The following is an 18,111-nucleotide window of genomic DNA, read 5'->3' as shown; positions in this document are numbered from 1 at the left end:
TCCTCGCGTGTTTCTGCCTTTTCCCCGCCCTCCCTCGCCCTTCCCGCGCGGTCCTCCGGGCCTGTCTTCCCCCCGCCCCAGCGGTGGGCCCGAGTGAGAGGTTCCGGAGCTCGGGCGCGGGCAGGGGGCCGGTGTCGACGCTGCCGGCCAGTTCGGCCGGCTCCGCACTGTCTCGGGAGCTTCAGCTGCCCGGTGGTGTGCAGGTTTGCCTCGGAGGGTCGGCGGGCCGCGCTACCGGGAGGAGCAGTGCTGGGAGGGTCCGTCCGGTCGCCCCTGACCCCGGCCGCCGCGGCCGCCCGCGCCCTTGGGAATCCTTGGCTGCCCAGACGGAAGGGAAGTAGGCGCCGGAGAGCCCGCTCCGCATTTTGATTCATCTCGGGCCCTGTAAGGGTCACATCTTGTGAAAATACCTGTAAAATCAATTTAACGTTCAGTGCAGCGTGTAAAGGCAGCTCTTAAGAATTTAAAAGACGCCTGAGTCAGAACATTTAAATGCTGGGGTCCCTGTAGCAGCGCTTTAACACGTCTGAGTGCAGAGGGTGGAGAATCGAGCCTGATTGCCGCCTTCGATCACGCCCTGTAACATTTTAAAAGGGTAAAGAAAGGCACCCCAAGAAAACCCAAGTGGGCTGCACCCCTAGGGAGGGAAGAATAGCTGACCTTTGAAATTCGGGTTGGTCCTCATTTCTGTGTGCGACATTTGCCTGCCTGCCTGCCGACTTTAGATCGACGATAAACAATTGTTAAAACATTGGGCTTCACTAACTAGTGGCTCTTGTTGAGAAGTCGGTTGTGTTATTAATTCTTGATATCTAAGCCAAGGCAGCATTCATTATCTCCGTTTTGCAGGTGGAAAAAAGTTTGGCACAAAAAAGCGTTTCCCTTAAAACCACACCGAAGGAAACGCCGAGCTGCAAATTAAGTCTTAGCATTCCAACTCCCCATCTGGACCATGTTACAGAATAAATGAGTAGTTACTTTGATGCTACCCATAAAACGAGGGAGTAAACCAAATGTTCTGTGAACTTAAAGTGTTAAATCATAATAACCTTCCATGTCTTCTGCTTTGGGAAGCTCAGCTGCCTTTTGGAGTTTGATACCTTCTGGAGAGGAGTGGGTGGAGCCAAAACAAAACAAAAACGGAAAATAACGTCAAGGGAAAAATTTAGTCTCCAGAGACCAAACTGTACCCATCTTTACTGCCCCTTTGTGTTGCTGTCATAGTTCTCAGTGTATTCCATGTTCTGGCAAAATCACCGGACTGCCGCGTCCCAGCCTCAGCCACATTAACAACGACACCGCGGCCGTTGCTCTTTTGGCACTGACCTCCCATGTCAGTCTTCTTGGCATGTTCTTTCCTCCAGGTGCTTCTTACTGATGTTGTTATGTGAAAATCAGTTGTCGTTCAACTGAATGGTGTGTCATTCCTGAAGGATGATTCTAGAGTTAATGATCAAAGCCACCAACAGATTTTAGATGAAAGGACAAGTTAAAGTAGCTCAAGAAACCATTGTGGAATTTGATAACTGAGCTATTTTGAGGAAAAAAGCAGACATTGACTCCCACCCCCCCTCACCTCCCGCCCCCCCCCCCCTTTTCCCAATTCACTCATAACTGGAAGGCAGCTCAGTTTTAACTTAGACATCATGTTGAGGGGAAGGGAGCATCCTTCTGTTTAGTGAATTGGAAAATTTTCTTTCCAAAGGAGGCTTCTTTTTTGACAGCTTGGAACAAGTAGAAACATTTATGTGCTTAGAATGCAAATTGTTTTGCCACTTAGAAGTCTGCCCATAAAACTTGTACAAGAGCTTGGGATCCAGGGTGTGTGATAGAGTCTCTCCTTGTAAGAGGTATCCCTGTGGTTCCTCCCCAGGTTGTAGACAACAAAAACTTGAACCCAAAGTAGTTTTCTTGGAGCAGCCACCCAATTTATTCACTTTTTGTTTCACTCAGATGGCATCTGGGGATTTCTGCTTACCGGGAGAGGGGATGGAAGTACTCCAACAAGGTAAGGGCTGCCATTTGAAGGAAGTTTGATGACTTGCCCAGAGAGGTCTGATCCAGGCTCTTGCTTTCTATAATAAAAAGGATTTATAAAGTTCACCAGTATGGTTTCTCATATAAAAGCCGAAGTTCCTGGGGGAACTAGGATACATGCAAGATTCTTGAACAAACTTGTATTAGAAAACAGATTATATTGGCTCCTGTTAAGTATCGTTTGTGCAGTAGACTGAAGACTCTGGTTGTTTCCATGCTGTATCAGCAGGCATAACCTGAAGAGAAGGGTGGCCAGCACACTCTGTGAGGGCTTTCTTCCTACCTGGGTCTTGAATATTCTCATATTTTGTACTTCAAAATCTCAGATCCTTCTGTAGCTTGAATTCTTTCCCTATCCCAAACCCTTTCTATATCTTGAATCCTTCAAGAACTTGAATCTTCTATATTTTGACCTTCAGTGCCTGAGGGGGAGGAAAAAACAGATTTCTTATTTTCCAAAAGGACTTTCTGATGGTCCAAAGAATGAAAATTTGATCGTTTGGTAAGTAGGAGTAAAACAGAAGACCCCAGCAGAAAGTGTGTGGGAAAAGAGATGAAAAGACAGGCACTTGAGCCAATGGAATAACCAGAGGATCTCAACTTCTTGTACTTTTTCTCATTCTTGTGCTGCTCTGAATCCACATGGGTTATTTACCTCTGTTTACAATAAGATTATTTTAAAGATTTTATTTATTTATTCATGAGAGACAGAGAGGTAGAGACACAGGCAGAGGGAGAAGCAGATTCCCTGCAGGGAGCCCAATGCAGGACTGGATCCCAGGACCCCAGGATCATGACCTGAGCCAAAGTCAGACGGACGCTCAACCACTGAGCCACGCAGATGTCCTACAATAAGAATTTAGTTCAGTTTTTCACTTACTCCTAAGAATATACCTTCTTGCAGTCTTGCTTATGTAACTAGAGATCACATCCAAAGTTGGAACTTAACCTGTGTTTTTCCCCCCCTTTCTCAAGAATTTTAGTTACTGTCTGTGATATGTGAATGAGCCATTTGGAGTACTATGGTGATCCCTACCAAAAGGTTTCTTATTCACGATTCTATGTGTAATACTTTCCAACTTTACTTCCATTTTCTTTTTAAAAACTTTTTTAAAAAATTTTTATTTATTTATGATAGTCACACACACAGAGAGAGAGAGAGAGAGAGAGGCAGAGACCTAGGCAGAGGAAGAAGCAGGCTCCATGCACCGGGAGCCCGACGTGGGATTCGATCCCCAGGTCTCCAGGATCGCGCCCTGGGCCAAAGGCAGGCGCTGAACCGCTGCGCCACCCAGGGATCACCTCTACTTAACATTTTCTAATCTCTTTGTTTCATTAGAGACTCCTTCCCTAATTCTTGATTAGTATCTTTGTGTATATATATATAAATGCTTATTACCTTGAGTATTGCCTCTAGTTTATTTCCGGGTTTTTTAAAACATTTCATTGGATGTAGAAAACTTCCCTACCAAAAACCTAGGGGTTTTTTGGAAGTGAGTATTAAGCTAAGAGTGATTCTCAATTATATATGATACCTTCTTTGCTTTTTTTTTTCCCTTTTGGGGGGCATCCCATTAAGTATGTAGCAAACAGCTTCCTCCTTGTAACCTGAGTGAAGAGGATCTGTTACAGAACCCATACTTCAGCAAACTGCTGTTGGGTCTCTCACAACACATGGATGAGAGTGGCTTAAGCCTTACCCTGGCAAAGGAGCAGGCTCAGGTAAGAGCCTTGGGAGGAGGGATGATAAGAAGAAGGAAAAATCTTCCAAGAGAGAGAAAGAGGTTCCCACCTGGGATTTTTTGGTCTTCTAGGCATGGAAGGAAGTTCGACTGCATAAGACAACATGGCTGAGGTCTGAGATTTTACAGAGAGTCATTCAAGAGCTGCTTGTGGACTATTATGTGAAGACACAAGACACAAATTTAACTTCTGAGGACAAGAAGGTGAAGCAGGAGAGAGGCAGTAGCAGTTGGTTACTAGCTGCAGGAATGACCAGACAAACTGTGGCTTCACCTGATTGTATGCTCTGGGGGGAAAGAGGAGGTTCAAGTTAATGTTATCAAAGAAGAAATGGACTGGGAGCACCTGGCTGGCTTGGTGGGTGGAGCATATGATGCTTGATCTCAGGGTTGTGAGTTTGAGCCCCATATTGGGTGTAGAGATTGCTTCAAAATAAAATCTTTAAAAAAGAAGAAATGGACTGTAGTTACGGGGAAGAGTTGGGTGTGTTGTCAGAGTTTTGAAAAGATTGACAGGAGAAGGCACTGGCAGCTGAAAGGGATAACATGTTTGAGGACCTTGAAAATGTATGAAGAACTGGTTTATGAGGATGGAGATGGTGGAGTGGGAGAAGTTGAATAGTAACCCCCTTTTGTCTTTTATTCTCAGTTTCATGAGACACTTGAACAGCGGCTACTCGTGACTGAACTGACACGACTATTAGGTGCCAGCCAGGAGAGGGAAATGCCTCCACTGCTAGGGCTGGAGAAGACGGATCTTCTGGAACTCATGCCCCCCTCAGAGGTTGGGGATGGGCAGATATTGGGACCAAAGAAGTAAAATGGCTTAATTTCTCCCATATATTTAAATGTTTTTTTTTTCCTTTTTTACACTTTATTATTTTTGTAAAAATGATCTACATTCATGGGGGCCAAACTCAAATAAATTAGAAAAATGTTATACACAAGAAAGTAAAAGCTGAAATACTAGTCTAGAAATAAATACAGTATATTATATATAGCTCAACATAAATGGTATTATAGCCTCCATGCTTATAAAGTGAATATAATATGTTTTCACTTAATATATTTTGGATTTTGTGATGCCTGGGTGGCTCAGTGGTTGAGTGTCTTTCTTTGGCCCAGGGTGTGATTCTGGGATCGAGTCCGTGTTGGGCTCCCTGTGGGGAGCCTGCTTCTCCCTCTGCCTATGCCTCTGCCTCTCTCTCTCTCTCAGTCTGTGTCTCTCATGAATAGATAAATCTTTTTTTTTTTTTTAAAGGAATATGCTGGTTCATATGTGTGTTTGCCTTTGTAGGATTATTTTCCCAATTACCGGTTCTCAAAGTAGGATCACTGGTCAGAGGCTATATACATAAACATATTGGTACATATTGCCAGTTCCCTACCTTTTCTTTTTTTCTTTCTTTCTTCTTCTTCTTTTTTTTTTTCTTTAAGATTTTATTTATGTATTCATGAGAGACACAGAAAGAGAGGCAGTAGTAGAGTAGGAACAGGATACAAAGTACGCCACCGGTTCCCTACCGTTTCATCAACGTGGGATTTTTTTTTTTTTTTTTAAGATTTTATTTCTTTGTGAGAGACACGGGGTGGGGAGAGAGAGAGAAAGGCAGACACAGGCAGAGGGAGAAGCAGGCTCCTTGCAGGGAGCCCGACATGGGACTCGATCCTGGGTCTCCAGGATCATACCCCGAGCTGAAGGCGGTGCTGAACCGCTGAGCCACCTGGGCTGCCCAACATGAGATCTTGACCATCATTTTATTCTTTGCGGATTTGATAGGCTAATAAAAATGAATCTTCTGGGGATGATTCATTTTTATGAATCATTTTAAACACTGAGCCACCACTGTGTGGCTCAGTGTTTAGCACCTGCCTTTGGCCCAGGACATGATCTTGAAGTCCCAGGAACGAGTCCCGCATCACACTCCCTGCATGGAGCCTGTTTCTCCCTCTGCCTGTGTCTCTGCCTCTCTTTGTCTCTCTCATGAATACATAAATAAAATCTTAAAAAAAAAAAAAAATCGGGGCAGCCTGGGTGGCTCAGCTGTTTAGCGCCACCTTTGGCCCAGGGCCTGATCCTGGAGATGCAGGATCGAGTCCCATGTCTGGCTCCCTGCATGGGGCCTGCTTCTCCCTCTGCCTGTGCCTCTGCCTCTTTCTCTCTCTTTCTCTCTCTCTCTCTCTCTCTTTCCCTCTTTCTTTCTCTGTGTCTCTCATGAATAAATAAAGTCTTTTAAAAAAAAATCTTCCTAATGTCTCTTAGATGCATTTTCGCTGGTTGTCTTTGAGATTGTTATCATCCTGTACTCATTGGCTGGATTTTCCTAATTCTAAAGTCTATTTGGATCTCTCTTGCTGCTGTGGCTATAGGATTTTATGTGGATGAGATCTCGACTCCCACTGGAAGTGGAGGAACAGCTCAAGAAGAAATGTTTCACCCTGCTCTGCTATCATGACCCCAATTCAGGTGAGTGCTGGCACTCTTCTGTTCACAGAAGCTGATCTTCAGGGTACCTGGTCTACTCTTCTGAGAATAATATATTGAATTTTATTTTATTTTATTTTTTTTTTATTTATTTATTTATTTTTAATATATTGAATTTTAGATTTGGGACAGAAGCTAGGAAGCTTTGGAGATGCTTATTTCCTTGCTGGTAGAGTACGAGCAAGGAATTATGTGAGAGACTCCTATTATTCAGTAAGGTACCAAGTGTCCTCTTGCAGCAGGGAAGGTTGAGTTCATTCTTCTTAGGAGAATTGGAATGGAATGGGGAAGAAAGCTCAGGCTTTATCTTCACTTCTATGACTTAAGAATTAAGGGCCAAATCTGGAACTTTTTTCCCCAAAATCTGGAATTAAAGGTAAAAGTGAGGGGCATGTGGCTGTCTCAGTCTGAAGAGCATGTGACTCTTGATCTTGGGATCATGAGTTTGAGCCCCATGTGCAGTGTAGAGATTATTCAAATGAATAAGTAAAATTAAAAATTAAAAGTAAGAGTATAGAGAACTTTATGAGAACTGGATCATTTTAACAGGACATCAGAAAAAAACCTGAAGAGAATTTGTAGGGCTAGAAATCCATTAGCGTACTGATAAATGGCCTTAGAAGGGCAGTAGCAATTGGGTTTTCCTGTCTAGTCCTCTGTCTCTTTGCCCAGATTCAGACAGTGAAACCTTGAAGGCAGCAAAGGTGTGGAAACTGGCAGAGGTCCTGGTGAGTGAGAAGCAGCAATGCCAGGATGCCAAGAGCCAGCAGAAGGAACAGATGGTGTTGCTTGAGAAGAAGAGTGCTACCTACTCCCAGGTTTGTCACAGCAGTGGGACAGCCTCCTCTTTTATCCTGGCCCCAGGGGCACTTTTGGGGAAGCCAGAGATTTCTGATCTGCATTCTTTTATGCTGACTTTTGTTTTTGCCCTCTTCCTACCTCCTGGAGCTCAGGTGCTTTTGCGCTGCCTTGCCTTGCTGCAAAGGCTTCTTCAGGAGCACCGGCTTAAGACCCAGTCTGAGCTGGACCGTATCAATGCCCAGTACCTGGAGATCAAGTGCAGTGCCATGATCCTTAAGCTGAGGTGAGTTCTATGACCCTTGTGGGTCTAGGAAACTCTGTCTTCCACACTACCCCCTCCAACCTTCACCCTCATCTCCCTTTCCTCTCTGTCATGCCTAACATTTTATGGGTATTCAGTTAATGCTACACAGCAGTATGAGCCTTTGGATTACCCAGAAATGTTCAACAATCTTTTTTTTTCTTAAAGATTTATTTAGTTTGAAAGAGAGAGAGCACACAGTGGGGAGGGACAGAGGGAGAGGGAGAGAGAGTCCCAAGTGGACTCTGCACTGAATGTGGAGCCTGATATGAGGCTCAATCCCATGACCCTGAGATCACAACTTAAGCCAAAACAAAAAGTTGGATGCTTAACTGATTGTGTCACCTAGGTGCCCCCGTTCAGCATTCTTGAATCTTATTTTATTTTATTTAAAAAAAATTTTTAAAGATATTCTTTAGGGACGTCAGGGTGGCTCGGTCAGTTGAGTGTCTGCCTTTGGCTTGGGTCATGATCCCAGGGTCCTGGGATTGGGCCCCATGTGGGGCTCTCTGCTCGCTGGGGAGCCTGCTTCTCGAACCTCTCCCTCTGCCTGCTGTTCCCCCTGCTTGTGTGCTCTGTGTGTGTGTCAAATAGATAAAACAATTTTTTTAAAATAAAGATTTGGGACACCTGGGTGGCTCAGCCAGCAATTGAGCATCTGGCTTCAGCTCAGGGCATAATCCTGGAGTCCCGGGATCGAGTCCTGCATTAGGCTCCCTGCATGGAGCCTGCTTCTCCCTCTGCCTGTGTCTCTGCCTGTGTCTCTCATGAAAAAATAAATAAAACCTTTAAAAAAATAAATAAAGATTTTATTTATTTGAGAGAGAGCGCAGGTGAGAGGGAAGGGGCAGAGGGAGAGAGAGAAGCAGACTCCCCACTGAGCAGGGAGCCCTATGTGGGGCTCAATCCCAGGACCCTAGGATCATGACCTAAGCTGAAGGCAGGCAGACACTTAACTGACTGAACCACTCAGGTGTCCCTTGAGTCTTATTTTAAAGCCTTCTGAAGTAAGTGCTTTCTTGTGAGATACATTCCTCAGGAATTCAGAGGTTGCTTATCCTGTCACTACTTAGCCCACTTCTTGACCATGGGCAGGTACTCTGCGTCCTGTTCCTAACTCTACTACTATCAAGACCCCTCAGCCTTTCTTTCTTCCCTCTGTCAGGATGGAGGAGCTAAAGATCTTGTCTGACACTTACACTGCTGAGAAAGTAGAAGTTCATCGTCTCATCAGGTGAGAACTCCCAAGGGCCTGGTCCAGCTACTCAGAACTGGTTCCACACTCTCCACACTCATTCATTTTAATGTGTTCTTATATACTTTCTGAGCAGCCAGATCCTTATATGGTATCTTGCTTTTCTTTTACCTTGTAACTTGCTTTTCTCTTGGGCATATAGGGACCGTTTGGAGGGGGCCATTCGCCTACAAGAGCAGGACATGGAGAAGTCCCAACAGGTTCTGAGCACCTATGAGGTCCTTGGGGAGGAGTTTGACAGGCTGGTAAAAGAGTACACTCAACTCAAGCAGGCAGCTGAGAACAAGCGTTGGGCCCTCCAAGAGTTTAACAAGGCCTGCCGCTGAGCACTGGCTGGGGCCTGTCCGGAGGCGGACTTCTGCACGGGCGCTGCCTCCCCACTTGCTGCTGAAAGGACCACCACCACCTGAGGCCTGCTTTCATTCCGAGAGTGTGGGGACACTTGCTTGAAACACTGCAGTGGGTCAGGCACTGTCCTGGTTTTTATTCCTTGTTTACAGTGACTGAGTCTCTTCTGGGAAATGGAGCAGATTTATATAATTCTGTGTGTAGCTATTTGTCAGTGTCAGCCCTGCATTATATTTGATTATCTCCTGAATAAAGTGATGATGCTTCCTTTGGGCAAGGGTGAAAAAAGAACATCAAAGATTAGGTGGGCTGGGAGGGAAACCAAGGTGATCTAGACAAACAGATGTATAATGCTTATGCTAAGAGTGGGAGGTAGGAGTGCCTGCCCACCTGGAGTCTTACAGGCTTCATTCTTGAAGAGCAGACATGGCTTAAGTCTGGGCTTGCTCTTGAAGAACTGTAATATCCAGAGGACTGCTGGATGCCAAGGCGGGTAGGGGACTATCCTGTTGCTACGGCTCTCAGTGGAGCAGTTGTAATAAAGCAGCAGGGCATCGAGCTCTGTTACAGGAAAGGGCACAAGCCACTTGTGTTTGAGGTTCCCATTGGTGTGATTTGAGCATTACTTTTTTCTTTAAAAGCAGAGATTGGGATGAGATTGCTCCGAGGAACCAAGTTTCACAGTCCACTTAGCTTAGAACAGGGCAGGGCCCTGCTGGCATCAGAGTTAGTCAATATTGCTTAGTTCTATACTTTTTCTTTTCCCCAACAGTTTTTTAAATTTTATTTATTTATTCATGAGAGGCAGAGAGAGGGGCACAGACACAGGCAGAGGGAGAAGCAGGCTCCATGCAGGGAGCCCGACGTGGGACTCAATCCCGGGTCTCCAGGATCACACCCTGGGCTGAAAGGCGGTGCTAAACCACTGAGCCACCCGGGCTGCCCTTCTCCAACATTTTTAGGGTAAAGTTTCAAACCTATGGAAAAATTAAAAAAATAGTACAATAAACACCAATAGTCTTAACAACCTAGATTCAACAATGAACGTTTTGCTTTTCTCTCTCTCTCTCTCTCTCTCTCTCTCTCCTCTCCCACCTCACCCTCTCTGTATAGATTGATAAACATATTAGTTATACAGACTTTTTTCTTCTGAAGCCACTTTATATAAGTCTCAGATGTGCTATTTCATTCCCTAAAGACTTAAGCAGGCAACTCCTAAAAATAAGGGTATTCCTCTGTATAACTAATTATTTATACCTAAAAATTAATAATTTCACAATGTCTATTATCTAGGTCATATTAAAATTCCTGTAATTTGTTTTCTTGGTGTAGGTTCCATTGAAGTTCTGGTTATTACATTTGGATGTTAGGTTTGTTTTTTCTGTTTCGTTTTTATGTGTTTTTATTTTTTGATAGGCCCCATGCCAAATGTGGGGCTGTGAACTCCCAAGATTGAGAGTCATATGATCTATATACTGAGCCAGCCAGGTGCCCCTGGATGTCAGGTTTCTTTAATCTCTTTTGAAATAGAGAATTTGGGATCCCTGGGTGGCGCAGTGGTTTAGCGCCTGCCTTTGGCCCAGGGCGGCGATCCTGGAGACCCGGGATCAAATCCCACTTCAGGCTCCCGGTGCATGGAGCCTGCTTCTCCCTCTGCCTATGTCTCTGCCTCTTTCTCTCTCTGTGTGACTATCATAAATAAATAAAAAAATTAAAAAAAAAAAAAACCTGTTTGAAATAGAAAATTTTTCCTACTTTTTTTTTTTTTTTTTTTTTAAGAGAGGAGAGGAGGGCAGCCCCGGTGGCACAGTGGTTAGGCACCACCTGCAGCCTGGGGTGTGATCCTGGGGACCCAGGATCGAGTCCCACATTGGGCTCCCTGCATGGAGCCTGCTTCTTCCTCTGCCTGTGTCTCTGCTTCTCTCTCTCTCTGTGTCTATGAATAAATAAATAAAATCTTAAAAAAAAAAAAAAAAAAAAGAGAGGAGAGGAGCAGAGGGAGAGAATCCTAAGCAGACCCCATACCCAGTGAGGAGCCCAACACAGAGCTTGATTCCACAACCTGGAGATCATGACCTGAGCTGAAATCAAGAGTTGGACACTCAACCAACTGAGCTTCCCAGGCACCCCACTTAACTTGTTTTTTTTTTTTTTTTTTTTAATTTTTATTTATTTATGATAGTTACAGAGAGAGAGAGAGAGAGAGGCAGAGACACAGGCAGAGGGAGAAGCAGGCTCCATGCGCCGGGAGCCCGATGTGGGATTTGATCCCGGGTCTCCAGGATCGCGCCCTGGGCCAAAGGCAGGCGCCAAACCGCTGCGCCACCCAGGGATCCCTTAACTTGTTTTTTTTAACTGATACTAGTTTTGGGTTTTTTTTTTTTCCTTGAGAGGGAGAGAGAGCACAAGCAGAGGGAGAGGGAGAATGAGCAAGGAGCATGATACAGGGCTTGATCCCAGGACCCTGGCATCATGACCTGAGTGGAAGGCAGATGCTTAACACACTGAGCCACCCAAGTGTCCCTGAATTTAGTTTTTTTTTTTTTTTTTTAATCCAGTAAAAAAAAAAAAAAAAAATATATATATATATCCAGTCTGGTTACTTTGTAGGATGTCCTATTGTCCAATTGTTTCCCATTGTTTCCCAGGGATCCCCCAATAAATAAAATCTTAAAAAAAAAAAAAATCCGGCAGCCCGGGTGGCTCAGCAGTTTAGTGCTGCCTTTAGCCCAGGGCCTGATCCTGGAGTCCTGGGATCAAGTCCCACATCGGGCTCCCTGCATGGATCCTGCTTCTCCCTCTGCCTGTGTCTCTGCCTCTCTCTCTCTCATGAATAAATAAATACCATCTTTAAAAAATCTCAAATTAGCTTTTCCTGATATTTATTAGGGCATTCAGCATTTCCTCATTTAATTAAGTACTCCTCTTACACCATAGTAGGTTATGGTATTTGAAATAATAAGGATAATAATTTAAAAATGGACTCTGGGGCAGCCTGGGTGGCTCAGTGGTTTAGCACTGCCTTCAGCCTAGAGCATGATCCTGGAGACCCAAGATCGAGTCCCACATTGGGTTCCCTGCATGGAGCCTGCTTCTCCCTCTGCCTGTGTCTCTGCCTCTCTCTCTCTCTCTTCTCTGTATATTCTCATGAATAAGTAAATAAATAAATCTTAAAAAAAAATGGACTCTGTCCTCAAGGCCTACAACTTAATAGTAGACACATAAAAACAGTCTAAGCATATAAAGTAACAGGAAATACAAATAAATATGGTTGAAAACCAAGGTAAGTGAATCAGGAGTTATAAGGTAGAGCCTTAGTAGGGAAGAAAGCTTTGGTTCACTTTAGAGGTAAGTTTTGGGTGGCATTTTGGAAAAAGTGACAAAGAAGAGAAGGGGTAGTACGTGAAGGTACAAGGTTAGAAATGAGAATCATGCACCAAGGAAAGCCTTCATCTTAAATGACTGAAATTTGAGAAGAATATCCCATGGTTTCAGTCAAGTCTCTGGAGAGCTGGGGTCTGAGAAATGTTTAGATTTCCAACTACTGAGAAAGCAAAATGGCTTCCAAGGCAATGGTTCCCAGTCCTGGCTCCCTAAATGACCTGGAGTTGGACAGCTAGCTGTTTCTTGTTTCCCAAAACCCAAATAAAACAGAACATTTGCCTGTAACAGTGCTGCCCAATAAAAAAACATTATTGGCTTAAACAAAAAATGTGTTTTGTAAAAAAAAAATTCAAACAAAATAAATATGTAATAGTAAAAAGTAGATTTACCATACCCCCTGAGGAGACACACACAAACGTGTACACACGGAACCCATTAGTCCAGTCCACTACCATAGAGTAGCCAGAGTGATTTGGTGAATATAATGCCAGAGCTTTTTCTAAAGATTTGCAAACATATATATAGCAATATTAGGTTATAATGTTGGAATATGGCCACATCATAATTTAACCATCCCCTTCATGATAGATATTTAGATTGTTTCCAGTTTGCCTCATTACAAAATGCTTAATGCTTGCTCAAGTGTCTTTGTTTTTTTTTTTTTTTGGTATTATAGAAAATCAGTATATTCTAGTAATTTCATGAAAAAGTGAACTAATTACTCAGCTTATGAATATAGTTTGATAGAAAAAGTATCTCAAAACTGTGCCATGGAGGTAGAAGAAGGAACACAAGGGGTGTTCAGTGCTCTTTGAAGGGGGGACCCAGTGGTTTGTCTTTGTCCTCTCGTCCATCACAATGACTAGAGATGGTAGGTTCTCAGGAGGTGCCCTTCCCCTGAGCTGTTGGCTATTGGGGAATAGGTGAAAAGGGGATTGGAGGGCCAGCAGAGGGGCTGGGTGACTGTGACTGCTGGAGGTTAGTGTCTTGGACTTCAGTTGCCCTCACTTCCCCTCACACTTTTCAGAAAAGATTTACATTTACTGCCTCTCCTTTCTTTCACAGGCATCTCTCTTCACTTGTCTCTTACCCCATCTATCCAAGAACCCAGTCTTGCTGATTCTTCCTCTATAATGCGCAACAAGATAAATCACTTCCAGAGCCTGGGATAGGGTTGTTCTCTGTAAGGAAACTCTGGGGCTCTTGAACAAACAAAACCTGTTCCTTCAAGGTTCTCAATGAAGGATGGCTATCCAATGGGATGCCTGGGTGCCTCAGTGGTTTAGTGCCTGCCTTCAGCCCAGGGCATGATCCCACATCAGGCTCCCTGCATGGAGCCTGTTTCTCCCTCTGCCTGTGTTTCTACCTATCTCTCTGTCTCTAATGAGTAAATAAATAAAATCTTAAAAAAGAAAAAAAAGTATGGCTCTCCAGGTCTCTGAGGCAGCAACCCTTCAGTCTTCCTCAGCCAGCATAGAGAAATCCAGCACCCCCTAGAGGCCTGTCTGATGCTCTCCAAAGGAGAGGGGAATCCCTGAGGGCCAGCCTCTCTGTGGGGCCCTTCACCCCACCAGTCTCTCCACATTACCCATCTTGATGGATCTGGGCTACCTTTCATTAAAGGAACTGATAGGTCTCCTTCTATCTCCAGATAGAGAAAATAAAAGGAGTCCACTGATAATGCACAAGATTAGTAATCTGTAGAAGTAATTTACTGTGAAAAGTGGTTTGTATTCAGTGGCTGAGGTCTAGACTAAGTGGCTTCTCTGGTCTCAAGAAAATACAACTGAAATTTAGAAAGACCTAAATGTACCAAGCCTGGCTGAAGAAAGAACATATAATCAAAAGTAGGGGGTGCCTGAGTGGCTCAGTCGGTTGGGGGTCTGCCTTCGGCTTAGGTCATGATCCGGGGTCGTAGGATACAGCCCTGCATCAGGTTCCCTGCTCCACTGGGAGCCTGCTTCCCCCTCTCCCTCTCCCTCTGCTGCTCCCCTTGCTTGTGTTCTCTCTCTCTCTCAGATAAATAAAATCTTAAAAAAACAAAAAGAAAAAACCTCTTAAAAAATAATCAGCCCAGAATTTATCCAGAATTTGGATAAGAGTTATCCAAAGAGCAAGATCAGGGCAGCCTGGGTGGCTCAGCGGTTTAGCGCCTGCCTTCGGCCCAGGGCCTGATCCTGGGGACCCAGAATCGAGTCCTGCATCGGGCTCCCTGCATGGGGCCTGCTTCTTCCTCTGCCTGCATCTCTGCCTCTCTCTGTGTGTCTCTCATGAATAGATAAGTAAAAAAAAAAACAAAAAAACAAAAAACAAAAAGAAAAAACAAAGAGCAAGGTCAGGGTTCTCCAGAGAAACAGAGCCCATTATATTATTTATTATACTTATATAAAATGAGATTTATTTTAAGGAATTGGCTCATATGATTGTGGGGCTGGCAATTCTGAAATTTGTAGGGTGAGCTGTAGGCAAGCAACTCAGAAATGATGCTTGCTTGTCTTGAGGCAGAATTTCTTCTTCAGTGGGAAACCTCAGTTTTTGCTCTAAAGGCTTCACACTGGGGTCCCTGGCTGGCTCAGTTGGTAGAGCATGAAACTCTTTTTTTTTAATTTTTTTTAAAGATTTTATTTATTTATTCATTCATGAAAGAAGCAGAGACATAGGCAGAAGGAGAAGCAGGCTCCCTGCGGGGAGCCCAATTCGGGACTCTATCCCAGGACTTCTGGATCACGACCTGTGTCGAAGGCAGATGCTCAGCCGCTGAGCCACCCAGGTGCCCCTGCCAGGCCAATTTGTATGATGATTTTAATTTGCTCTTCCTAAGTGTTTTGTAATTTTCACTTCATTTTGTCATTTCTCCAAAGACAGCCCCTATGGCTCAGCTGTGGATTCAAGTCCTCAGAGTGAAGCTCTACTTTCCAACCTTTCTCCCATTTACACTCACTAGTCACCCTCTGCCACCCCCAAGGGCTTATTCACCACCCTTACAGTTCTTTTTTTTTTTTTTTGCTCGTTACAGTTCTATCTACCTAGCAGAACTCTTTGCTTATAAAATCCTATCATCTCTGAGGCCCACCTCAAGTTCTGCTTTCCCATTGCCAATCCAGGGAGAAAATGTCTACCATTTCAATCCCCACAGCTTTATCACAAAGGTGCTTGAATTTTCATCACAGTATTGGGGGGTATGTTTGTTTGTTTGTTTGTTTGTTTGTTTTGAATGGATGTGGTTGTAGTCCAAGAAAACTTTATCTGCAAAAAACAGGCAGCATGCCAACTGCCAGAGTTTGCTAGCTTCTGCCCCAGGCATTTCTGGCATAAGGAAAAATAGAAGGTCACCCTGACACTCATTATTTCTTCTGAACTCCTTACCCACCCCACCCCCACTTCATGTCTCTGCCTTTATGAAGACAGCACTCTCCTATGTGGAGATGGAGAACAGAAAGCAGATATCACCCATTTCACTTGGTGGTTCTTTCAAGGCTACATCAGGGCTCTGGTGGGGATGGAAGACAATGGATATTGAACCCAACCAAAACCATCTGATCTTTTTTTAAATTGGTAAGGAAATGCGCACTAGAACATTTTACCCTCAAGAGGGTTACTGCCCTTGGGAGCTCCAGAAGGTATGTTTAATTCTATCTACAGCATCAGAAACTCTTGGAGGGCAGCTGCTTGTAAATCAAGTGTTCTCAATCTTTCTGGTCTCAGGACTCCTTTACCCTCAATGACATTAAAGACCCTAGGGAAGCCTGGGTGGCTCAGCGGTTGGGTGTCTTCCTTTGGATCAGGGCTTGATCCCAGAATCCCGGAATCGATTCCCGCATTGGCTCCTTGTGTGGAGCCTGCTTCTCCTCCCTCTGCGTGTGTTTCTGCCTCTCTTTCTGTGTCTCTCATGAATGAATAAATAAATTCTTAAAAAAAAAAATAAAGGACCCTAAAGAGCTTTTGTTTATGCGATTGGATATTTAGATATTGAAATGATGTATCTGATATTCCAGACGTTCCAATTTATTCACAATAAATTGAATAAACTGAGTGTTTTCCCAACCAAAAAGATTAAAACTGAGAAATCTTAAAATATTTGTTTATTAATTCATTAAAAAAATAAGCCCATTGCATGTTAACATAAATAATGCTTTTTTAAAATAATGCATTTTGAAGGAGATTTTATTTTTTTATTTATTCATAAGAGACATAGAGAGGCAGAGGAAGAAGCAGGCTCCCTGCAGGGAGCCCGATCAGGGACTTGATCCCAGGACTCCAGGATCACGCTCTGAGCCAAAGGCAGATGCTCAACTGGTGAGTCACCCAGGCATCCCTAAAATATACATTTTATTTATTTTTTTTAATAAAATTTTTAAAATTATTTATTTATGATAGTCACACACAGAGAGAGAGAGGCAGAGACACAGGCAGAGGGAGAAGCAGGCTCCATGCACCGGGAGCCCGACGTGGGATTCAATCCCGGGTCTCCAGGATCGGGCCCTGGGCCAAAGGCAGGCTTGAAACCGCTGCGCCACCCAGGGATTCCTAAAATATACATTTTAATTTTAAAAAGTATAATTTCCAAAACAAAACAATTTAATGACAAGAATAACATTGTTTTATACTTTTGTAAATTCTCCTTGATATCTGGTTTAATAGAGGACAAGTGAATTCTTCCTGTATCTTCTTTCTGTGGTGATACATGGCTTTGGTTGAACATAGAAAAGCTGGCCTCACACAGACATGTAGGAGATCCTCAAGCACCGTTTAGAAAGGTCTCAGGGAGCCCCCTAAGTCCTTGAACCACATTTGGGAAAGGTAAAAGGAAAAGCAGCAAGTAGGGAATCAGAACTGGATTCTTTTTTTTTTTTTTTCTTAAAGATTTATTTATTTATTTATTTATGACAGACATAGACAGAGGCAGAGACACAGGAGGATGGAGAAGCAGGCTCCATGCTGGGAGCCTGACGTGGGACTTGATGCTGGGACTCGATGCTGGGACTCCAGAATCGCGCTCTGGGCCAAAGGCAGCCACTAAACCACTGAGCCACCCAGGGATTCCTCAGAACTGGATCCTTATTTTGGCTCCTCTACTTAACTGAAGCATAACTTTGTTCAAGATACTTTTTTTTGTTGTTGTTGTTCAAGATACTTAACCTCAGCTTTCTCATTTACAGAATGTATATATTAATAATTCCTCCCTCACCAAAGATGTCCTGAGGATTAAGTGAGATAATGTATTTAAAGTGCCTTGGCATGTGGTAGGTATTAGTCTGTGTAGGAGGGTTCTCATATTAGTGCTCTGAGGTGAGAGTGCCTGCTGAAGATGGGTTGGGGGCTGGAAATAGGGAAGGGGGTCTTCAAAAGAGAGAAGGATGCAAACAAGCAGAAAGCCTAGGAGGAGGGCACAGGTTTTATGCTCATTTTAAAAAACGTCTCCACTATAATATAAACCTATTACAGAAAATTTGGAAAATACCATTTTTACCCACATATCAAAGTCATTCTGTATGTACAGTTTGTAATCTGTGTCACAGAAGAGCGTATCATTGAGCGCTCCTCCATGTTATTAAATTTTCTCTGGCAACATTGATTTTAATGGCTGCTTAAGATTTCATTGCATGGATGATTTATTTAACCATACCCCTATAGGATAGCCAACTTGTTGTTTTACATTCTTTGTAATCATGAAAAAAATGCTACACTAAGCATTTCTCTTAATTAATCTTTGTCTTAGTTTGTGAAGATTGTCTAGGATAGCTTTCTAGAAGGAAAA

General features: G+C 43.6%; 1 protein-coding gene across 6 annotated transcripts in view; it reads left to right on the top strand.

Annotated features, from left to right (window-relative positions):
• AJUBA (ajuba LIM protein) overlaps window positions 1-9,246 on the top strand; it is a 29,598-nt gene extending 20,352 nt beyond the window's left edge. For 2 of the 6 annotated variants that reach the window (XM_025442626.3, XM_025442628.3), the window contains 9 exons: window positions 1,954-2,008; window positions 3,617-3,759; window positions 3,852-3,983; window positions 4,429-4,563; window positions 6,150-6,246; window positions 6,937-7,082; window positions 7,218-7,348; window positions 8,532-8,600; window positions 8,764-9,246. In XM_025442626.3, coding sequence (XP_025298411.1) covers window positions 1,954-2,008; window positions 3,617-3,759; window positions 3,852-3,983; window positions 4,429-4,563; window positions 6,150-6,246; window positions 6,937-7,082; window positions 7,218-7,348; window positions 8,532-8,600; window positions 8,764-8,947 — 1,092 coding nt within the window. In that variant the 3' untranslated portion in view covers window positions 8,948-9,246. Of the gene's footprint in view, window positions 1-22; window positions 385-405; window positions 596-1,224; window positions 1,365-1,953; window positions 2,009-3,616; window positions 3,760-3,851; window positions 3,984-4,428; window positions 4,564-6,149; window positions 6,247-6,936; window positions 7,083-7,217; window positions 7,349-8,531; window positions 8,601-8,763 lie in introns of those variants that run through there. The other 4 variants (XM_025442629.3, XM_025442630.3, XM_025442632.3 and 1 more) reach the window with 4 other exon arrangements.
• Window positions 9,247-18,111: the final 8,865 nt, after the last annotated feature.

The sequence above is a fragment of the Canis lupus genome, chromosome 8, assembly GCF_003254725.2.
Source record: "Canis lupus dingo isolate Sandy chromosome 8, ASM325472v2, whole genome shotgun sequence".
Taxonomy (NCBI): Eukaryota; Metazoa; Chordata; class Mammalia; order Carnivora; family Canidae; genus Canis; species Canis lupus.
Note: the sequence above shows the minus strand (reverse complement) of the source record. Positions and strands in the feature narration are given on the sequence as shown.